A 24,894-nucleotide genomic window follows, 5' to 3' on the forward strand; every position below is an offset into this window, starting at 1 on the left:
TATCACAGGGAAGGCGGTAGAGATGACAGTTTTACACCATAGCTGGGGGGCTGGCTTAGATGAGTTGTACAACAATGCAGGGAAGGTGCTGGAGATTACAGTTGTACACTGACTGTAAAGGTGGTTTAAATGACAGTCATACAGTAGGACAGAGAAGGTAGTAGAAATAAGTCATTCCATTATGACAGGGAAGGTGGTTAGAGAGGAAAGTTGTACAGTATGATAAGGAAGATGGTAGCGATGACAGTTCTGCAGTATCAAAGGGAAGGTAGTAGAGATGACAGTCATATGGCATAGTAGGGGGAGCTGGCTTAGAGGAGTTGTACAACATTGCGGGAAAGGTAGTAGAGATGACATTTGTACAGTATGGCAGTAAAGGTGGCTCAGTGGATAGCACTGCAGCCTTGCAGCGCTGGAGTCCTGGGTTCTAATCCCACCTTGGGCAACATCTGCAAGAAGTTTGTATGTTCTCCCCGTGTTTGCGTGGGTTTCCTCTGTGTACTCCGGTTTCCTCCCACATTCCAAAGACATAGTGATAGGGAATTTAGATTGTGAGCTTCATCGGGGACAGCGATGATAATGTGTGCAAACTGTAAAGCGCTGCGGAATATGCTAGCGCTATATAAAAATAAAGATTATTATTATAACAGTTGTATATTGTTAAAGCGAAGGTGGTAGAAAAAAAACAGTTGTACAGTATAACAGGGAAGGTGGTAGTAATGACAGTTGTACAGTATGATAGGGAAGGCAGTAGAGATGACAGTCATACAGTATGACTAGGAAGGTGGTAGAGATACAGTATGACAGAAGGTAGTAGAGATGACAGTTTTACAGCATTACAGGGAAGGTGGCTTAGATGAGTTTTACAACATTGTGGGGAAGGTGGTAGAGTTGACAGTCACACAGAATTACAGGGAAGGTAGCAGAGATGACAGTCAGAGTATGGCTGGGGGAGCTGGCTTAGATGAGTTGCAAAGCATTACGGGGAAGGTGGTAGAGATGACCGTCATATAGCATGGCAGTAAAGGTGGTATAAATGGCAGTCGTACAGTGTGTCAGGGAAGTGGTATAAATGACAGGTGTACAGTATGACAGGGAAGGTGGAAGAGATGACAGTTGTACAGTATGACAGGGAAGGTGGTAGAGATGACAGTTGTACAGTATAACATGGAAGGTTGCAGAGATGACAGTTGGATAGTATGACAAGGGAAGGCGGTAGACATGACAGTTGTACAGCATCAGAGGGAAGGTGGTAGATGACAGTCGGACAGTATGACACGGAAGTCAGAAAATATGACAGTTGTACAGTATGACAAGAATGTGGTAGAGATGACAGTCAGTTTGACATGGAACGTGGTAGAGATGACAGTTGTACAATATGACAGTGAAGGTTGTAGAGATAACTGTCGTACACTATGACAGGGAAGGTAGATATGACAGTCCTACAGGAGCATGAGTCTGGTGTAAGGTGCAGTCACTGGTTTAACCACTTGGTATTGTGAAGAAAGATGAATGGTTGTACTGTATATTTCTGTAATGAATTATCTGAATCCCCTGACATTTGTTCTCTGGTAGGATACGGTTGAACACATTAATCTGGTGGCCACCATTGCCCCTGAGACTCCACATTACCACAGACTTACCGCAATCACTTTCTTTTCTATTGGCTGATTGAAATCTCTTGTTGACAGTGAATGAAATATCTGCACCTCTCGTTAATGTGCTAATGACCTCATCATAATCCAGCACCCTCTGAGACAGTGGCCCCCTCCTCACATAAGTAATTAGTTAAATGGGAGGAAGTATTATGTTGGGGAATTGCTGGAGATTGAGGAATAAGTGCGGTATTAATTAGCAAAGGTCAATGCTGGGCTTCGGAGCGGAGAGGATTTAATTTCCCTGGATAATTCCAGGGCATTGATTCAACTAAAAATTAAGTGATTTTTCAATCACTTCTCAAGCAGGACAGAAATTCAGACGCTTTGGACCAGGGAACAACAGATGACTGAATTGTTCCCTTAGAGAACATGGAGAAATCTGCAGTCAGCTCACACATGGTGGCAGGCACATAACACTACAGGCACATGCACGCACACCTATGCACACTCGCATAACTCCAGACTTTGGAGTGGGTTTTGGTATTTATACATCATTAATATGCACCTTTGGTTCATATTTGCCTATGACTTACAGATAGTGGTGAGCCACAGTGATTTTTGCAGAAAAGTAAAAAAATAACAACCCAGCACAACAACATAGTGTGCGAGACCCCTTAACAAGCAAATGCACGTTGTTATGTGGCATGTCATCTCCTGAGGCTGTATCTCACTGCTCTTACTCCCACAGGTTTGGTTTCAGAACAGACGTGCAAAGTGGAGAAAACGTGAAAAGTGCTGGGGCCGCAGCAGCGTGATGGCAGAGTACGGACTCTACGGGGCCATGGTCCGGCATTCCATACCCCTTCCAGAATCTATCCTGAAATCGGCTAAGGATGGCATTATGGAATCCTGTGCCCCCTGGCTGCTTGGTAAGGATGGGTTGATGTGCTGTGGGATTATGCATATGGCCTGTATGCCGTTCGGGCCTCAGTTACAGGCTGCATGTTCCCTGCTAGTCCTGCATGGCTATGACAGTGATCACAACGGTATCAGATCGAGCATCTACTCTGGTATTTTCTCACATCGTTGTATTGCCCCTGCAGCGTATGGGGCTGTCCATCACCATCATGCACAAGAACAGACCCTCCAGATGTCAGGGCCTAGTAGAAGCTATTTGCTGCATTCACTTCATTCTCAGACTCTGAGACCAGTCCAGGATGCGTCACAGCCTCTAAAATGAGGACGAATGACATGTTGGTTACAGCAAATTAGACCATAATAGCGGAAAGTGGAAGCCAACCAGTGACAGCACAAGCCGGACTCTTAGGCCACGTTCACACGGTCAGCATTTTACAACAGGCTTTGTAACCAGGAGTGGGTGATAATACAGAAGTTGTGACTTCTTTCTATTACACTTTCCTTCTGATTGATGGTCTCCAGATTTTGGCTTATAAATATGGATGTAAAATACTGACCAAATAATGAACATGGCCAAGTAGGAAGTATTATCCCTAGGGAACTACAACCTCCAGCATCCAGTTTAATATGACAGTGTACGGCAATAACATTTTACCAATGAAGATAACAGAGCAGGGCCACAAAAACACCTCCATCATATGAATGTCTGGCCGAAGAGTCATAGCTGCCAGTACAGACACCGAAGGAGACAGCATTGGCCCAGTGGCCTTCAAAGCAGCAACTAAAATGTGCAAAAGACAAGATCTGTCATGTTGCAGATTTTAAGTGAAAAGTAGACATAAAAATGAAGGGTCCGTTTTCTTAAATATTTTTCTTCTGTCCTACAGCAGCAGAATAATGGTAGATTCTGCCCCATGTACTAATACACAAAACTCTAATTAACAAGGGCCCCCAAGCCGGCTGTACCGGATGCCATCACAGACAAACTTAAACAGTGCCTTTGTCCGGCACATAGTGAAACAAAGTAACAAGTCCATACAATAGTGCTGGTTAGCCTGCCTGGCCTAGAGTACTTTAGCAAAGGCACTCAATCCATGAGATCTGCACACCTCCATACATAACAATGTGTGAGACAAACAGGTCTCAGTTTACTAAGTGAACCACCCTCAGGGGTGGAGATATGGTGAGCAGCCATCTCTCCTAGCACTTTAGCTGCTCACAAATCAATCTGTCATGACCGATTAACCCCTTCTATTCCTATATGTACTACAGCATTACTCCAGGTTTATCTTCCATCCACTTGTTGTCCTACAGCCTTCTTAAACTAGCCACTAAGCTTATTAAGATGTTCTCATGCACCATCTTCAGAATACAATCTTGTTATCACAATGCTGGAAAAAGTAGGATATTGTTTCTTCAACAACAATCTTAGCCCTTGATATAAATTTCCTGGACATATCCTCCAGTGCCGCAGTGCTTCTTCGGCCTTGTGTCAGCAGTTGCAGTTTTTTGGGCTTTATAGCACTTATAACCCCTATCGAGAGAGATAATGAACCTTTACTGTTGCCACTAGACAGACTTGATCAGTAACTGCACTTTTTGATTTCACACTTTTCAATACCTCAGATATGGGAATGAGGTGGAACCAAGCTTCTGGTCCTTGCTGACTGCAGATGCATCTCATCCATGTTTGGCGCTCACCAGGAGTAGACACTTTGGGGACAAGGAGTCTTCAGAGCCATACAGTATGTCCTTTCCATGTGGAATCACAGATCCTGAACAAAGCTGTTAATGTGGGACAACATATTAGGCAAATCAGAAACCTTCTCAGGAAGGATCATGGCAAAGCCAGAGCTGATCCTAACTCACCTACTGTAGGTTCCTCAATATTATTGCTGACGAAGTCAATGTCTAACAAGGATGGCCACTAAATCAAAGATCTCTGGAGGGTCTCTGGTTATTAGCTTCATCAGGTTGACAAACCCTTGGCAATGGCTGCCCTGCCCATTCCATGGAGTTCAGGTTGGCCTACATTTTCACATCTCAGGCCATGGTAATAACCATAACACCGTTCTGGCTGAGGAAATTGTGTTTTTCCCAACTCATAACAGGTTACTGGAGACTTCGCCCACTGCAGAACCACCAAGGGTGCCAGGGTCTGCCCGCCAGGATCTAGAGCAGGGGTCTTAAACACAGCCGGGTAAATGAGCCACACATAGAAAAAAATTGAATATGAAGACCACGTTTTTTTGTGGGAAATTTCAATACCATTATTTTTCTCTATGACTTATTGATCATTATCTTTTTTTTTTAGTGTGTTTTATTCCCCTTAATGATGTTTATCATATGGGTGATGGCACAGGTCTTCTCTTTTCCTTGAATTTTTTACATAAAACAGCATTTTTAGTGGCCAAATATTATTGCATTAATTTTACATTCTTTATATTTTTTTTTAATGTTTTACATTTATTTGACTCCCAATTGGCCCCATACAGTAATATAGGGTTACAATTTTCATATATAACAGTGCCTGCTGAATGTTTGCTAAATCCATTTGTTGCATTGTACTCACTGCTGTGTATCCATGCTGGGGTCACAAGAGATGTTATCTGGTGCACAGTGTTACAGCATATGGATGTAGCCAGGCCCAGTCCCGTTGATCATCTAACCCAGTGATTTTCAACCTTTTTTGAGCCGCGGCACACTTTTTATACTTAAAAAATCCCGAGGCACACCACCAACCAAAATGGCACAAAATGACACTAAAACAGTAAATATTCTACATATAGTTAATAATATATATTCTAAATGTATTTATACTCACTCAGTGTGAAACCTGGGCCTGTTTCGATAAACACAAAAGGGATATCCTGGCAGGAATGGTGGAAAGACACACACAAAGCTCTTCCTCAACAGTTCTCAGTCTCTCCCTGTTTTTAGTTTTTATCGCAGTCAAGCTTGAGAAGCCCAGCTCACATAGATACAGTGGGGCAAAAAAGTATTTAGTCAGTCAGCAATAGCGCAAGTTCCACCACTTAAAAAGATGAGAGGCGTCTGTATTTTACATCATAGGTAGACCTCAACTATGGGAGACAAACTGAGAAAAAAAAATCCAGAAAATCACATTGTCTGTTTTTTTTTATCATTTTATTTGCATATTATGGTGGAAAATAAGTATTTGGTCAGAAACAAAATTTAATCTCAATACTTTGTAATATATCCTTTGTTGGCAATGACAGAGGTCAAACGTTTTCTGTAAGTCTTCACAAGGTTGCCACACACTGTTGTTGGTATGTTGGCCCATTCCTCCATGCAGATCTCCTCTAGAGCAGTGATGTTTTTGGCTTTTCGCTTGGCAACACGGACTTTCAACTCCCTCCAAAGGTTTTCTATAGGGTTGAGATATGGAGACTGGCTAGGCCACTCCAGGACCTTGAAATGCTTCTTACGAAGCCACTCCTTCGTTGCCCTGGCGGTGTGCTTTGGATCATTGTCATGTTGAAAGACCTAGCCACGTTTCATCTTCAATGCCCTTGCTGATGGAAGGAGGTTTGCACTCAAAATCTCACGATACATGGCCCCATTCATTCTTTCATGTACCCGGATCAGTCATCCTGGCCCCTTTGCAGAGAAACAGCCCCAAAGCATGATGTTTCCACCACCATGCTTTACAGTAGGTATGGTGTTTGATGGACGCAACTCAGTATTCTTTTTCCTCCAAACACGACAAGTTGTGTTTCTACCAAACAGTTCCAGTTTGGTTTCATCAGACCATAGGACATTCTCCCAAAACTCCTCTGGATCATCCAAATGCTCTCTAGCAAACTTCAGACGGGCCCGGACATGTACTGGCTTAAGCAGTGGGACACGTCTGGCACTGCAGGATCTGAGTTCATGGTGGCGTAGTGTGTTACTTATGGTAGGCCTTGTTACATTGATCCCAGCTCTCTGCAGTTCATTCACTAGGTCCCCCCGCGTGGTTCTGGGACTATTGCTCACCGTTCTTGTGATCATTCTGACCCCACGGGGTGGGATTTTGCGTGGAGCCCCAGATCGAGGGAGATTATCAGTGGTCTTGAATGTCTTCCATTTTCTAATTATTGCTCCCACTGTTGATTTCTTCACTCCAAGCTGGTTGGGTATTGCAGATTCAGTCTTCCCAGCCTGGTGCAGGGCTACAATTTTGTTTCTGGTGTCCTTTGACAGCTCTTTGGTCTTCACCATAGTGGAGTTTGGAGTCAGACTGTTTGAGGGTGTGCACAGGTGTCTTTTTATACTGATAACAAGTTTAAACAGGTGCCATTACTACAGGTAATGAGTGGAGGAAAGAGGAGACTCTTAAAGAAGAAGTTACAGGTCTGTGAGAGCCAGAAATCTTGATTGTTTGTTTCTGACCAAATACTTATTTTCCACCATAATATGCAAATAAAATGATAAAAAAAAGACAATGTGATTTTCTGGATTATTTTTTCTCAGTTTGTCTCCCATAGTTGAGGTTTACCTATGATGTAAATTACAGACGCCTCTCATCTTTTTAAGTGGTGGAACTTGCACTATTGCTGACTGACTAAATACTTTTTTGCCCCACTGTATGTGGTCGAAAATGGGAGCAATGTCAAAATAGCTTTGTTGGCCAGAATGGGGAACTCCTTGGCAACAGATAACCAAAAACTGTCCAAAGGAAGATCAGCAAACTTTAGCTTTAAACCGCGATCTTGCTTCAGTTCAATGAGTTCCTCTTGCTCCTTTAAAGTCATGTCCTTTCCAGCAACGGATAATGAGCTGTATGGGTCCCTAACCCAGTCAAGGCATTATGTGAAGGTTGAAGAGAAATAAAACGATAACTTCTCAAGAGTTTTCAAATGTCTGCCAATCACCTCGCACATTGCAGCAGTGTTGTCATCATGCAGTTTCTCGGTGAGCAGGAACATCTGAAGATTGCCACCCTGCACATGTTGCTGCCAGAGCTGCAACTTTAAACGGAATCCGTTCATTTTATCAGTGCTTGTAAGCAGGTTTTCATTTCGGCCTTGCATCCGTGTGTTTAGTTCATTCAGATATTGAAATATATCAGCCAGGTATGCCAGCTTTGCACACCACTCATCACTTGCAAGCAGCTTTGAATAATCGGACCTCTCGTTTGTCAGAAATATTTTAAGTTCCTCTCGCAACTCATACACACGGGCCAGCACTTTGCCGCGTGACAGCCACCTGACCTCCGTGTGGAGCAATAAGATTTTATGTTCCGCTCCCATTTCTGTACACAAAGACGCAAATAAGCGACATCTCAAAGGTCGCGTCTTCACAAAGTTCACTATGCGCACAACATCATCCAACACGGGAGCTAGATCTGCTGGTAAGGTCTTTGCAACGAGGGCCTCACGGTGCAAGAAACAGTGGGTAACAAGAACATCTGGGTTTCTTTCTTTAACCCTACTTACAAAGCCTTTGATGCGCCCGACCATGGCTGCGGCTCCATCAGTGCAGACACCTGTGCAGTTTTCCCATGTAAGCCCACTTTTATCAAGATATTCCGATGTGACCTGGAATATTACCTCTCCTGTTGATTTTTCTGGCAGTGCCTTGCAAAATAGGAAGTTTTCTCTAATGGCTTCTCCATCCACAAAATGCACATTGGCCAACAGCTGACAATGTCCACTGATATCCGTCGACTCATCAAGTTGCAAGGCAAATTTCTTACTGATCCGCACCTTTTCCAAAACAACTGTTTCAATGTCCGCAGACATGTCATCAATCCGTCTGGCAATTGTGTTATCAGAGAGAGGCACTTTAGCTATCTCTTTGGCTGCGTCAGGGCCAAGCATCTCATTTACAATAGCTTTACAAGCTGGCAGTATTAATGTTTCTGCCACAGTGTGTGACTTTTTTGATTTAGCTATGAGTTCAGCAACAATGTAGCTAGCTTTGAGGGCTCTCTCATTTACCTTTGTGCTTTTTCTCAAAAAAGTTGCCCCTTTCTCATTGTTTGTACGTACAAAATACTCCATCGGCTTGTTTTGAACGGAAGGGTGTTTTGTTTGGAGATGGTGTTTAAGCTTGCTTGGCACCATAGTGCTATTGGATAGCTTCTCACCACACACCAAGCACAGTGGTGTTGGTGCTGTCACATCCCCAGTGAAAGTAAATCCAAATGAAAGATAGCTTTCACTGTATTGCCTTGAGCTCACCGTCTTGTCTTTTTTCTTTTGTCGACCTCTCATACTAGGGCCTTCATCTGGGTTAGAATTGTGTCCAGGGTCCTGTTCGGCATTTGCCTTTTCCATTCTCAAATACTTCTCCATCACTGCTGAGATAGTGTGCGCAGCCACACACTAAAATAGAAGAGTATTACATTATCTGCCACACTTAAAGGACCTCTGCCAGGTACTAAAAGTACCAGCTCATATGCTGAGTATTCTGCCAACAGTTCATATACTCAGGCAAAAGCTCATATAGTCAGCAACAGCTGATTAACTGTTAATGAGCTGTTGCTGACTTAATGATTATACACAGCATTATTGGCGGGCATTACCTTGGCGGCGGGCAAATGCGAGAGTCTCTCTGCTCTCAGGATGATGCGCCGGCCTCGGTGATGTCATTAAGTCGCGCGAGCGTTCAAAGCTCGCGCATGTGTTATTCCGTGACTGCGCATCGCTGCGCATTGCCGGGGAACAAAACAAAGGGGGCACCATAGTTTGGGGAACTTTCCCCGCGGCACACCCGACCATGTGTCGCGGTGCCGCGGAACACTGGTTGAAAATCACTGATCTAACCTCCCTTGGTGTGTTGGCAAATTGCTAATTTATCCCAAATCAGCTCCCACAATCCCTTTCGCCTGATCCTCTACTTAAGGTACCGTCACACTCAGCAACTTTGCAAAGAGAACGACAACAATCTGTGACGTTGCAGCGTCCTGGATAGCGATCTCGTTGTGTTTGACACGCAGCAGCGATCTGGATCCCGCTGTGCCATCACTGGTCTGAGCTAGAAGTCCAGAACTTTATTTCGTCACCAGGTCGGCGTGTATCGTCATGTTTGACATCAAAAGCAACGACGCCAGCAACGAGCATAGGGGGCGTCACAGCGTCTCCTTCTAGCCAGTCGGTACACTCCGGCTGTTTGACATGGAGCTAACAACCAGCGAGAATGAGAAGTGAGTCGCCGTTATGTCACTGGATCGCTCCTGCATCGTTCTGGAGTTGCTGTGTTTGACGTCTCTACAGCGACCTAAACAGCGACGCTCCAGCGATCTAGTTTAGGTCGGCTCGTTGTCTATATCGTCGCAGCGTTGCTGAGTGTGACGGTACCTTTAGTCCTATAAACTTAGTAGCATTCTAAGGGGTACACGCAAGTGGGGTTTTGCACTCGTCTCCCTGCAGCAAAAGTATCACGGCAGCTAAAGTATCGAGATGCTGCAATTGTTTCAACAGCAGTTAGTCACAGCAGGAGTAAGGACCCCCCCTCTATTTATCTGTTTCTTTTGGGTATGTCTGCTGAGTAAGCACTTCTTATTACTTGGATCTAGCTTTTCTATTAACCCATCTTACTCATTCACCATGTTTACATATGCCCTTACAGTGTTTGCTCCACTAATTCTCACTCTCCTTCGCTATCCCCAAACCCCAGCACCCTCTAACCAAATAATCATCTCCCCTTCCCTCTTTCCTCCCCACCTAACCTCCTCTGCTGACCTGCTCCTCAACCTCAAATCTGTCCTAATAAAACAAAACAAGCAGCCCACTCTCCTTCTCCCACCTGCTCTCCCTTTCTCTGCTTCTCCTCACTGCTGGCGACATATCTCCCAACCCTGTACCCCCACAGCTCATGCCTCTCATTACTACCCCTGTTGTGAATTCTGCTCTTGGGTTCCCTCCGGTGGTTGTTGGTAGTAATGCAGTTGTCCCTGGGTTGCAGTCCTGGGCAGGTGTCCCTGCTGATTGCAGCTCTGACTGGGATATTTAGGTGTGAAGGATTCATTAGCCCTTGCCAGTTGTCCATTGTTCTTGGAGGTTTTGCATCTCTGTCTGGTTCCTCCTGCCCTGCTGCCAAATCAGCAAAGATAAGTGTCTGGTTTTGTTTCTGCAGCACACATGCTGTGTGCTTTACAATTCAGTACTCTTCAATGTTTTTTCTTGTCCAGCTTAGACTGTGTTTGGATATTTCAGTCAAGTTGGATTCTCTGGAGACGCAGATATACATTCCATGTCTTTAGTTAGATGGTGGAATTTTTGTATTATCTGCTGTGGATATTTTTAGGGTTTTATACTGACCGCTTAGTATTCTGTCCTATCCTTTCCTATTTAGCTAGCGTGGCCTCTTTTGCTAAATCCTGATTTCTGCCTGCTTGTGTCTTTCCTCTAATACTCACAGTCAATATTTGTGGGGGGCTGCCTATCCTTTGGGGTTCTGCTCTGAGGCAAGATAGAATTCCCATTTCCATCTATAGGGGTATTTAGTCCTCCGACTGTGTCGAGGTGTCTAGGATGTGTTAGGTACACCCCACGGCTACTTCTAGTTGTGGTGACAGTTTAGGGTTTGCAGTCAGTACAGGTTCCACCTACTCCTGAGAAAGTCTCATGCGGCTCCAAGGTCACCGGATCATAACATACCCCCTCCTACTACTCCCTATCTAATATGAACTACCGCAATCTTTCCAACATAAAACCCGTGCCCCTGACGCCCACTCCCCTACTCCCTCTCTCTGGAATGCCTGTTCAATCTGCAATAAGCTTCATGTGATTCACGACCTATTTCTCTCTCACAAGCTTGCTTTCCTCAGCCTCACAGAAACATGATTAGACACCCTCTGACACTGCCTCCTCTGCTGCGCTGTGTTACGGCAGCCTTCATTTCACCCACACCTCTCACCCCGACAACAGACATGGTGGAGGAGTGGGTCTTCTTTCTTCTAATTGCACCTTTAACCCAATCCCACCTCTACCCTCCCTTATCCTCCCCTCTTTTGAAGTATGTATCTACTCTCCCTTCAACCTCCAAGTGGCCATCATATACCGACCTCCATGCCCGGCCACTGTCTTTATTGACCAATTGTCTACCTGGCTTCTATACTTTCTTTCCACTGACATTCCCACTATCATCATGGGTGACTTCAACATCCTCACTGATACCCTTCAGTCAACAGCCTCCAAACTTCCGTTCCTTAGTTCATCTTTTGGACTTACTCAGTTTTCCTCCGCAGCCACCCACAGACGGACATACATGAGACCTGGTCTTCACCCGTCTCTGATCTCTAACTTCACCACCTCCCCTCTCCCCCTATCCGAAAACCATCTGCTCACTTTCTCATCCCGGTCCTCCTCACCGGTCATCCATGTCCAGCAACATGCGCACCCCCGCAGAAACCTTGCACACCTAGACACCCACACTCTCTGACTCTATCCCACCACTGGCATCCATATCCTCACTCCATGACACAGACAGTGCCATTGCTTTCTACAATGCCACTCTCGCATCAGCCATTGACACGGTCGCCCCTCTCGTTCATGGTAGAGTGTGACGTATCAATAGACAACCCTGGCACAATAACACCACTAAAAATCTCTGGCAAGTGTTATGGGTTGCAGAGCAGCGATGGAAGAAAACGCATTCGCAAGACGACTTCACTGCGTTCAAACAGGCAACACTCGCTTTCAAATCCGCTCTCACCTCTGCTAAACAGGCCTACTTCACAACCCTCGTATCTTCCCTATCCTACAACCCCAGTTATTCATAACCTTTAACTCCCTCCTCTGCCCCCTCCAACCTCCCTCACCTCTGCTGAGGACTTTGCCACACACTTTAAAAATAAGATCGACCAAACAAGGCAAGTCTTCATTGTTCAACAACCACAACCCCTTTGTATACCAGACCAAAGCCCAAACCCCATAACCTCCCTATCCAACATCACTGAAGGGGAGCTTAATTGTCTCCTCTCCAAATCGCACCTCACCACCTGTGCACTCGACCCCAACTCCTCCTCAACCTCACTGCGACTCTTATCCCATCCCTAACCCACCTCTTCACCCTATTACTAACTTCTGGTACCTTCCCTTCTGCTTTCAAACATGCCACAATCACGCCTATCCTTAAAAAGCCAACCCTCGATCCAACTGCTATGTCCAGCTATCGCCCAATATCGCTGCTCCCATTCGCTTCCAAACTCCTGGAGCAGCACGTCCACGCTGAAATTTCCTCCCACCTCTCATTTAACTTGCTCTTTGACAATCTACAATCTGGTTTCTGCCCCCGTCACTCAACTGAGACAGCCCTGACCAACATTACTAACGACCTACTTACAGCCAAAGATAACGGACAATACTCTGCACTTCTCCTTCTAGACCTGTCCTCTGCTTTCGACACAGTTGACCACTGCCTCCTACTACAGATCCTCTCCTCCTCTGGCATCAAAGACCTTGTCCTATCCTGGATCGCCTCATACCTTTCCAACCGCACATTCAGTGTCTCCCACTCCCACACTACCTCCTCATCCCACCCTCTCTCTGTTGAAGTCCCCCAAGGCTCCGTTCTAGGACCCTTACTCTTCTTAATCTATACACTTGGCCTGGGACAACTCAAAGTCCCATGGATTCCAGAACCACCTTTATGCTGATGACATTCAGATCTACCTCTCTAGCCCAGATGTCACCTTTCTGCCGTCCAGAATGTCTATCAGCCATATCCTCCTTCTTCTCCTCTCACTTCCTCAAACTCAATGTGGACAAATCTGAACTCATCATCTTTCCTCCATCTCATAGATCTACCTTCCCTGACCTATCGCAATTAACGACATCACGCTTTCCCCCGTATCGGAGGTCCGCTGCCTCGGAGTAACCCTGGACTCTGCCCTGTCCTTCAAATTCACATCCAAGCTCTTTCCACCCCCTTTCACCTCCAGCTCAAAAATATCTCCAGAATCCGTCCTTTCCTCAACCGTCAATCTACTAAAATGCTTGTGCATGCCCTCATCATCTCCCGCCTCGACTACTGCAACATCCTTTTCTGTGGCCTCCCTGCTAACACCCTTGCACCTCTCCAGTCCATCCTTAACTCTGCTGCCCAACTAATTAATCTTTCTCCTTGCTACTCCTCCACTTCTCCCCTCTGCAAATCTCTTCACTGGCTCCGATTCCCTCAGCGTATCCAGTTCAAATTACAAATACTGACCCACAAAGCCATCCATAACCTGTCTCCTCCATATATCTCTGAACTAATCTCCTGATATCTTCCCTCATGTAATCTCCGGTCCTCCCAAGACCTCCTTCTCTCCTCCACTTATTCGCTTCTCACCCAACCGCGTCCAAGACTTCTCCCAAATATCCCCAATCCTCTGGAATTCTTTGCCCCAACACGTCTGACTATCAACCACATTCGGATCCTTCAGACGGAACTTGAAAACCCACCTCTTCAGGAAAGCCTACAGCCTGCACTGACCCCGCTGCCTCCTCACCACTACCGGAGCTACCGCCTCACCAACACCGGAGCTCCTGCAACCCTCAACCTGTTGTCTCCTTCCCCACCATCCTATAGAATGTAAGCTCGCAAGGGCAGGGTCCTCGCCCCTCTGTATCAGTCTATAATTGTTAGTTTGCTTACTGTGATATCTGTAATTTGTATGTAACCCCTTCTCATGTACAGAACCATGGAATCAATGGTGCTATATAAATAAATAATAATCATATAGTAAATCTGGCCACCATCCTGTAATAATGTCTCCAATCCTGTTATAATGTCCCCTGTCCTGTAATAATAATGTCTATCAGCCTGTTACAATGTCCCCAAGTCCTGTAATAATGTCCCTGATCCTGTAATACAGTCCTTAATCCTGCAATAATGTCCCCAATCCTGGAATAATGTCCTGGGTCCTGGAATAATGTCCCCAACCCTGTATCAATGTCCCTCACCCTGTAATAATGACCTTCAGCCTGTAATAAAATCCCTGATCCTGTAATAATGCCTCCAGTCCTTTAGTAATGTCCCCAACCTGTAGTAATGTCTCCAACCTGTAGTAATGTCCCCATCCTGGTCCCATCCTATAGTAGTGACCCCATCCTGGTCCCATCCTATAGTAATGTCCTCATCCTTTTAATAATTTTGATTAAACCATCTTGTACTAATGTCCCAATCCTTATTCCATCTTGTAATAATGTAGTAATGTCCCCACCCTGATTCCATCTTTTAGTGATGTCCCCATCCTGCTCTTCGACTTATAGCAATGTCCCCATCTTATAGTAAAGTCCCCATCCTGTACCTCATCTTACAGTAATGCACCATCCTGTACCTCATCTTACAGTAATGTCCCCATCCTGATTCCATCTTGTAATAATGTAGTAATGTCCCCACCCTGATTCCATCTTATAGTAATGTCCCCATCCTGGTCTTCGCCTTATAGCAATGTCACCATCTTATAGTAATGTCCCCATCCCGTAACTCATCTTACAGTAATGCCCCATCCTGTACCTCATCTTACAGCAATGTCCTCTTCCTTGTCCCATTCTATTCTAATGTCCCCTTCCTGCTCTCATCTTATCGTAATGTCCTCATTCTGTAGTAATGTCCCCATCCTGATCCCATCTTATAGTAATTTTACCAATCCTGGTCCCATCTTATAGTAATACCCCATCCTGTAGTAATGTCCTCATCCTGATTGCATCATATAGTAATGTACCCATCCTATTTATAATCAAATGTTTCTATTCTTGCCCCATCTTATAATAATGACCCATCCTCGTCACTTCTTGTAATAATGTCCCCATCCTTGTCCCATCCTATAGTCATATCTCCATCCTGGTTCCATCCTGGTCCCATATTATAATAATATCCCCATCCTGGTCCTCATCTTTTAGAAATGTCCCCATCATGGTCACACCTTATAGTAATGCTGCATCCTGGTCCCATATTGTAATAATGTCCCCATCTTGGTCTATTCTTATAGTAATGTCCCTATCCTATAGTAATGCACCATCCTGTAGTAATGTCCCCATCCTGATGCCATCTTATAGTAATGCCCCCATCCAGTAGTAGTGTCTCCATCCTGGTCCCATCTTATAGTAATGTCCCCACCATGGTCCTCAAATTATAGAAATGTATCTATTCTTGCCTCATCACAGTCCCATCTTGTAATAATGTCACCATCCTGATTCTATCTTGTAATAATGTAGCAATGTCCGTACCCGGATTCCATCTTATAGCAATGTCCCCATCTTGGTCCTCATCTTAAAGCAATGTCCCCTGTTGTGAATTCCGTTCTGAAGCTCCCTCCTGTGGTTGCTAATGGTATTTTTGTGAGTTCTGCCCTTGGGCTCCCTCTGGTGGTTTCGAGTGGAACTGCTGCTCCTTTAGGTAGCTGTGGCAGCTGCCTTCACTAATCGCCTTGCCTGGGTTTGTTATTTAAACCTGCTCTGGGCTTTAGTTCATGCCAGCTGTCAATGTTCTTGGTTGGATTTGGTTCTCTCCTTGGATTTCTCATATGGCCTGTCCTTGTCAGCAAAAGATAATTTTTTTATAGTTTTTGTTTGTCCATTTTCCTGGACTCTATTGCTCTGCAAATATGTCTCTTTTTGTCCAGCTTGTCACTATGTCATATTCAGGCTAGCTGGAAGCTCTGGGAAGCAGATTTGCCCCTCCGCACTGTGAGTCGGTGTGGAGTTCATTTTTGTAAACTCTGCGTGGATTTTGTAGTTTTTAATACTGACCGCACAGTATCCTTTTCTCTCTGTCTATCAAGTTTAGTATTGGCCTCCTTTGCTGAAATCTGATTTCATTTCTGTGTACGTTATTTCCCTCTTCACTCACAGTCAATATTTGTGGGGGGTTGTCTTTCCTTTTGGGGTTTTCTCTGAGGCAAGATAGCTTTCTATTTCCTTCTTTAGGGGTAGTTAGTTCTTAGGCTGTGAAGAGGTGTCTAGGGAGAGTCAGGAACATCCCACGGCTATTACTAGTGTTGTTGTTAGGATTAGGGACTGCGGTCAGTAGAGATACCACCTTCTCAGAGCTCGTCCCATGTTGCGTTTTAGCCACCAGGTCATATCAGTGTGGCCTCTTAACCACCAGGTCATAACAGTCCCCATCCTGTACCTCATCTTACAGTAATGTCCCCATCCTTATCACATCCTGTTCGAATGTCCCTTTACTGGTCTCATCTTATCGTAATGTCCTCATTCTGTAGCAATATCCTCATCCTGGTCATAGTTACATAGTTACATAGTTATTGAGGTTGAAGGAAGACTTTAAGTCCATCTAGTTCAACCCATAGCCTAACCTAACATGCCCTAACATGTTGATCCAGAGGAAGGCAAAAAAAACCCATGTGGCAAAGAGTAACTCCACCATGGGGAAAAAAATTCCTTCCCGACTCCACATACGGCAATCAGACTAGTTCCCTGGATCAACGCCTTACCAAGGAATCTAGTGTATATACCCTGTAATATTATACTTTTCCAGAAAGGTATCCAGTCCCCTCTTAAATTTAATTAATGAATCACTCATTACAACATCATACGGCAGAGAGTTCCATAGTCTCACTGCTCTTACAGTAAAGAATCCACGTCTGTTATTATGCTTAAACCTTCTTTCCTCCAGACGTAGAGGATGCCCCCTTGTCCCTGTCTCAGGTCTATGATTAAAAAGATCATCAGAAAGGTCTTTGTACTGTCCCCTCATATATTTATACATTAAAATAAGATCACCCCTTAGTCTTCGTTTTTCCAAACTAAATAGCCCCAAGTGTAATAACCTATCTTGGTATTGCAGACCCCCCAGTCCTCTAATAACCTTGGTCGCTCTTCTCTGCACCCGCTCTAGTTCAGCTATGTCTTTCTTATACACCGGAGACCAGAACTGTGCACAGTATTCTAAGTGTGGTCGAACTAGTGACTTGTATAGAGGTAAAATTATGTTCTCCTCATGAGCATCTATGCCTCTTTTAATACATCCCATTATTTTATTTGCCTTTGTAGCAGCTGCCTGACACTGGCCACTGAATATGAGTCTGTCATCCACCCATACACCCAGGTCTTTTTCATTGATGGTTTTGCCCAGAGTTTTAGAATTAAGCACATAGTTATACATCTTATTACTTCTACCCAAGTGCATGACCTTACATTTATCCCCATTAAAGCTCATTTGCCATTTATCAGCCCAAGCTTCTAGTTTACATAAATCATCCTGTAATATAAAATTGTCCTCCCCTGTATTGATTACCCTACAGAGTTTAGTGTCATCTGCAAATATTGAAATTCTACTCTGAATGCCCCCTACAAGGTCATTAATAAATATGTTAAAAAGAGGGCCCAATACTGACCCCTGTGGTACCCCACTGCTAACCGCGACCCAGTCCGAGTGTGCTCCATTAATAACCACCCTTTGTTTCCTATCCCTGAGCCAGCTCTCAACCCACTTACACATATTTTCCCCTATCCCCATTACTCTCATTTTATGTATCAACCTTTTGTGTGGCACCGTATCAAAAGCTTTGGAAAAGTCCATATACACTATGTCCACTGGGTTCCCTTGGTCCAGTCCGGAACTTACCTCTTCATAGAAGCTGATCAAATTAGTCTGACATGAGCGGTCCCTAGTAAACCCGTGCTGATACTGGGTCATGAGGTTATTCCTCTTCAGATACTCCAGTATAGCATCCCTTAGAATGCCCTCCAGGATTTTACCCACAGTAGAGGTTAAACTTACTGGCCTATAATTACCGAGTTCAGTTTTTGCCCCTTTTTTGAATATTGGCACCACATTTGCTATACGCCAGTCCTGTGGTACAGACCCTGTTATTATGGACTCTTTAAAGATTAAAAATAATGGTCTATCAATGACTGTACTTAGTTCCTGCAGTACTCGGGGGTGTATCCCATCCGGGCCCGGAGATTTTAGTGATTTTTAGACGCCGCTGTACTTCCTGCTGGGTTAAGCAGGTGACATTTAATGGGGAATTTTTATCACTAGTCATATTGGCTGCCATGGGATTTTCTTTTGTAAATACTGATGAAAAAAAGTCATTTAGCAGATTGGCTTTTTCCTCATCCTCATCCACCATTTCACCCAGACTATTTTTAAGGGGGCCAACACTGTCATTTTTTAGTTTCTTACTATTTATGTAGTTAAAGAATATTTTGGGGTTATTTTTGCTCTCTCTAGCAATGAGTCTCTCTGTCTCAATCTTTGCTGCCTTGATTTGCTTTTTACAGAATTTATTTAATTTTCTGTATTTATTTAATGCCTCATCACTACCTACTTCCTTTAATTCTCTAAATGCTTTCTTTTTGTTCCTTATTGCGCCCCTAACAGCTCTATTTAGCCATATTGGTTTCCTCCTAATTCTAGTATGTTTATTCCCATACGGTATATACTGTGCACAGGTCCTATCCAGGATGCTAATAAACGTCTCCCATTTTCTTTGTGTATTTTTGTGTCTCAGGATATCGTCCCAGTTAATTGCACCAAGATCCTCTCTCATCCGTTGGAAATTTGCCCTCCTGAAGTTTAGTGTCCTTGTCACCCCCCTACTACCCATCTTATTAAAGGTTACATGAAAACTTATTATTTTATGATCACTATTCCCCAAGTGACCCCCAACCCTTATATTTGATATGCGGTCTGGCCTGTTGGTTAATATTAGATCTAGCAGTGCCCCCCTCCTTGTTGGGTCCTGAACCAGCTGTGAAAGGTAATTGTCTCTCATAGTTGTCAAAAACCGATTACCTTTGCTGGAACTGCAGGTTTCTGTTCCCCAATCTATTTCAGGGTAGTTGAAGTCCCCCATAATAATGACTTCTCCTTGAGTCGCAGCTTCATCTATTTGCTTTACGAGGATATTCTCCATTGCTTCCATTATTTTTGGAGATTTATAACAAACCCCTATCAGTAATTTATTATTTTTTCCCCCTCCCCTTATCTCCACCCACAGGGACTCCACATTTTCATTAAATTCACCTATATTATCACGCAGGATGGGTTTTAAGGAAGATTTTACATATAGACACACCCCTCCCCCTCGCTTATCTGTACGGTCATTTCTGAACAGGCTATAGCCCTGCAAGTTAACAGCCCAGTCATGGCTCTCATCCAGCCACGTCTCAGATATCCCCACCATGTCATAATTATGCTCCAACAACATTAGTTCTAATTCGTCCATTTTGTTGGCGAGGCTTCTGGCATTAGTATACATGCACTTGATGTTACTCTCTGTACCTCTATTCTTTCTTAAATTATTAACTGTTCTAACCCCACCCCCCATGCCACCGCCACCCCCAACTTCCTTATTTGTGCCCAGCTCTCTATCTGCACTATCTTCCCCTCCTATAAAATGAATACCCTCCCCCCCAATCCCTAGTTTAAACACTCCTCCAACCTTCTAACCATTTTCTCCCCCAGCACAGCTGCCCCTTCCCCATTGAGGTGCAGCCCGTCCCTAGCGTAGAGCCTGTAGCCCACTGAGAAGTCGGCCCAGTTCTGCAGGAACCCAAACCCCTCCTTCCTACACCAATTCTTGAGCCACTTATTAACCTCCCTAATCTCCCGTTGCCTCTCTGGCGTGGCACGTGGTACAGGCAGTATTTCGGAAAATACCACGTTGGAGGTCCTTGCTTTCAGCTTGCAGCCTAATTCCCTGAAATCATCTTTAAGGACCTTCCACCTACCTCTAACTTTGTCATTTGTGCCAATGTGCACCATGACTGCTGGGTCCTCACCAGCCCCTCCCAGTAATCTGTCCACCCGATCAGCGATGTGTCGGACTCGAGCGCCAGGTAGGCAGCACACCGTCCGACGATCCCTGTCTTTGTGACAGATTGCCCTATCTGTTCCCCTAATAATTGAGTCCCCCACTACCAGCACCTGTCTGGCCTGCCCTGCTCTCCTATTTCCCTCCTTACTGGAGCAGTCACTCCTCCGGCTTTCAGAGGACATGCCTGGCTGCAGCAGTGCTACCCCTGTACTGGCACCCCCCTCATCTGCCAACTTAGCAAACTTATTGGGGCGTGCCAGATCAGGACTAGCCTCCCTGGTCCCATCTTATAGTAATTTTGCCAATCCTAGTCCCATCTTTTAGTAATACCCCACCCTGGAGTAATGTCCCCATCCTGGTTTCATATTGTAATAATGTCCCCATCCTGGTCCTATCTTATAGTAATGTCCCCATCGTGGTCACATCTTATAGTAATGTCCCCATCATGGTCCTCATATTATGCAAATGTATCCATTCTTGCCTCATACCAGTCCCATCTTGTAATAATGTACCCATCCTGGTTCCTTTTTATAGTAATATCCCCATCCGGGTACAGATCTTATAGTAATGTCCCCACCCTAGTCCCATCTTATAGTAATGTTTCCATCCAGTAGTCCTGGTTCTTATCTTAAAGAAATGCCCCATCCTGTTAGAGAAGGGTTGCATTTTACAAAAACAGGAAAACACTTATTTGGTAGACGCCTTGCTACACTCCTCAGGAGTGCTTTACTCTAGAGCAATAAGGGATGGGAACTATATGGCCAGAAAAAAATATGCAGCTAATGAATTCTTTTGAGAACCCTGCTATTAGAAGTGGAAATAAGAAACAAAACCCTTGCTGGCTCTGGTTAATTACTGAATGAAACAATGAAGAAATTTTGAATGAAAAAGGGGAGCAAGAGAAACTGACTACAAACAAAAATGTCTATACAAAAGCACAGAACATGGGAAACAAACAAGGAGAATTGGAGCTACTAACTCAGTAAGACAGGTATGACATCATAGGTATCACTAAAACTTGGTGGAATGATTCGCATGATTGAAATACAAACCTTGAAGGCTACAACTTATTAATTAAAAACAGGATTAACAAGAGGGGAAGAGGTGTTGCATGGTATGTTAGGTAAACGTATATCTCCACAGAGATCCAAGCTTCAGCGACTGGTAGCTCTGTAGAAGTGGTTTGGGTAAGAATACAAGGAGAGAAAAACAGAAAGGACACTATTGTAGGTGTTTACTATAGGCCACCTGGACAGACTGAAGATATGGATGAACTCTTTTTACATCAGATGTCTCGTTTCTCAAAAAAGCATGATATAGTGATCATGGAATATTTTAACTGTCCAGATATTTGCTGGAAATCTCTCTCCTGCAAAAGTACTGAGTCCAGAAAATTCTTATCTTCTCTTGCTGACAACTTTATCTTTTGAAAGGTAGAAGAGAGAACAAGAGGATCTGCAATCTTGGACCTAAAGGTACCGTCACATTAAGCGACGCTGCAGCGATAGCGACAACGATGCCGATCGCTGCAGCGTCGCTGTTTGATCGCTGGGGAGCTGTCACACAGACCGCTCTCCAGCGACCAACGATGCCGAGGCCCCCGGGTAACCAGGGTAAACATCGGGTTGCTAAGCGCAGGGCCGCGCTTAGTAACCCGATGTTTACCCTGGTTACCAGCGTAAAAGTAAAAAAAACAAACAGTACATACTTACATGCGTCCCCCGGCGTCTGCTTCCTGACACTGACTGAGCTCCGGCCCTAACAGCAGAGCGGTGACGTCACCGCTCTGCTTTCACTTTCACTTTAGGGCCGGCGATCAGTCAGAGCAGGAAGCGGACGGCAGGGGACGCGCAGGTGAGCATGTACTGTTTGTTTTTTTTTACTTTTACGCTGGTAACCAGGGTAAACATCGGGTTACTAAGCGCGGCCCTGCGCTTAGTAACCCGATGTTTACCCTGGTTACCAGTGTAAAACATCGCTGGTATCGTTGCTTTTGGTGTCAAACACAACGATACACGGCGATCGGACGACCAAATAAAGTTCTGGACTTTATTCAGCGACCAGCGACATCACAGCAGGATCCTGATCGCTGCTGCGTGTCAAACTAAACAATATCGCTAGCGAGGACGCTGCAACGTCACGAATCGCTAGCGATATCGTTTAGTGTGACGGTACCTTAATTCTTACCATCAGGGAGGAAATGGTTGAAGTAAAGGTGGCTGGGAGTATAGGAGGCAGCAATCATGCTATCCTCGAATTTTAGATTATTAGAGGAGGAAGACCAGTGAGGACTGACTTTAAGGCTGAACTTCAGAAAGGCAGATTTTTGTGGACTCAGAAAAAGGGTAAGAAAGGTCCAATGGCTAGATGTTCTCAAGGACAAAAATGTCCAATCAGTAAGAACCGTGAAAAAAAGTAAGAATTGGAAGCATTTAAACAGGCCAGGATGGATGATCACAGAGCTTAATCACTTGTTAAAAAGTGTGAGGGGTTGACTCACTCAGCTTCTTCACGGGGTAGACACAGGAACAGTTCTGGTTCACCTACTGGTTTTATTATAGACAGCATAAACCGTAGCAGGGTTCAAAAAAACAAACAGAGCCTTTCTGGAATAAAGGTAAAACAAAACAAAAATAAAGCCCATCAGAGTCCTTTCCCTGCAGGCTACACACACACAATGTCCCTATCTCCTACGGGAGCCACGTCGGAGTTCCACATCTCCCCAATACACCACTCCGACTGACTCATGTCCAGGTATTTAACAACCCATGTGATCACATTATCTTGACCTCACAAGGGTCCTGTCAGGACTCTGCAACTGAAGATACAGTGGACCTCCTCCCACCTGCTCCAAGAAGGTCCACTAAAACCAGCCCATAACATAACTTAACCCTCTCAGTACAGTGTGCTGGAGTAAAACGATTCTGGTTTTACATCACTGAAACTAATATGCGCATATCTCCCATCATACACTGTGCCAGTGACCCTGTCACACATTCCACCCCCTCTGCCCAAAGCCGGTGGTTTTGGCACCCTCATGAAACTTCCCTGGCCTAAGCTCTACGTGAAATGTGAAGTCTTGAAAGGCTAAAAACCACCTAGTCACTCTGGCGTTCTTACCCTTCTTCTCTCTCAACCACCTCAGAGGACCATGGTCCAATACTAACTTAAACCTATGGCCTAGCAGGTATTTCTGGATGTTGATGGCCCACTTTACGGCTAAGCATTCTTTCTCCACTATTGGGTATTTCTTCTCGCAAGATGAGAGTTTCCGGCTGAGATACAGGATGGGATGCTCTTCTCCATTGACTTCCTGTGACAGCACGGCTCCCAACCCAACTTCTGAAGCATCGGTCTGGACCACAAATTCTTTACTAAAGTCGGGTGCGACCAGAACCGGATGCTTGCACAGAGCCCTCTTCAGCTCTTGAAATGCCATCTCTGTGTCCAGAGTCCATTTTACCATCGCTGACTTGGTGCCCACAAAGAGATATGTTAACGGTGCAACAATAATGGCAAAGTTCGGGATAAAACACCGGTAATACCCACAATCCCAAGAAATGCCCTCACTTGCTTCTTGGAGAGTGGTTGCAGCCACACCTGAATTGCCTCTATTTTATTCAACTGGGGCTTGATTTAGCCTCTCCCGATGATGTAGCCTAATTACCTGGCCTCTTCCTTCCCTACGGCACACTTCTTAGCATTTATAGTGAATCGTGCTTTCCTCAGTGCATGGAGGATAGCCTGTACCTTGGGCAGGTGCGAACTCCAGTCGGGGTTAAAGATGACAATATCATCCAAGTAGGCTGTACTACATTTCATATGTGGAGCCAAGATTCTATCCATCACCCTTTGGAAGGTAGGTGGGGCCCCCTCTGCTGTCCGAAGGGCATAATTTTGTACTGAAAACACCCATCTGGCGTTGAGAATGTCATGTTCTCCTTGGCGCTCTAGTACAAAGGGATCTGCCAGTACCCCTTCGTCAGGTAGAGGGTTGTGATGTATCTTGCAGGTCCCAGTCACTCAATGAGTTCATCCACGTGGAGCATTGGGTACGCGTCAAAACAGGACACCTCATTGAGCTTGCGGTCGTCGTAACAAAATCACCACTTGCCATTGGGTTTCGGTACGAGGATGATGGGACTTGACCAGCTACTTCTTGATTCCTCACCCTGACATCCAGTATTCTCTTCACCTCCTTGGAGACTATCTCCTGGCGTGCTTCAGGGATTCTGTAGGGTTTGAGATTTACCATTTCAAGTTGCTCTTTAGCACATCGTGTTCCATTCGTTTGTGTTCTGCTGCAGCAGTTCCCGACATTGTTGCTTCAGGGAAAGCGTTAGCGTCTCAGCAATCACAACCTCCTCGATCTTAGCTTCAGGATGGGACCCCAGGCAAGAAGCTTCCAGCGGTTCATGGTCCTGCCAAGTTTTGAGAAGGTTCAGATGTTATACCTGGTGCGGCTTCCTGCGACCGGGCTGGTGTACCTTGTAATTCACGTCCCTGGGTTTTTCCACTATCTCATACTGGCCTTGCCACTTTGCTAAGAATTTGCTCTCCACCGTAGGTATAAGTACTAGCATGCGGTCCCAGGGTAGGAATTACCTAAGCCTCCCTGATGGGATGTTTACCCTCGCTTGGGCCTCCTGT

General features: G+C 44.9%; 1 protein-coding gene across 1 annotated transcript in view; it reads left to right on the forward strand.

Moving 5' to 3' along the window:
- The window catches only part of VSX2 (visual system homeobox 2), a 153,338-nt gene that overhangs the window by 116,633 nt on the left and 11,811 nt on the right, over positions 1 to 24,894 (forward strand). Inside the window, exon 4 of the mRNA XM_077267422.1 lies at positions 2,347 to 2,527. Coding sequence (XP_077123537.1) covers positions 2,347 to 2,527 — 181 coding nt within the window. The remainder of the gene's footprint in view (positions 1 to 2,346; positions 2,528 to 24,894) is intronic.

This window comes from Ranitomeya variabilis, chromosome 1, assembly GCF_051348905.1.
Source record: "Ranitomeya variabilis isolate aRanVar5 chromosome 1, aRanVar5.hap1, whole genome shotgun sequence".
In the NCBI taxonomy this organism is placed as follows: domain Eukaryota; kingdom Metazoa; phylum Chordata; class Amphibia; order Anura; family Dendrobatidae; genus Ranitomeya; species Ranitomeya variabilis.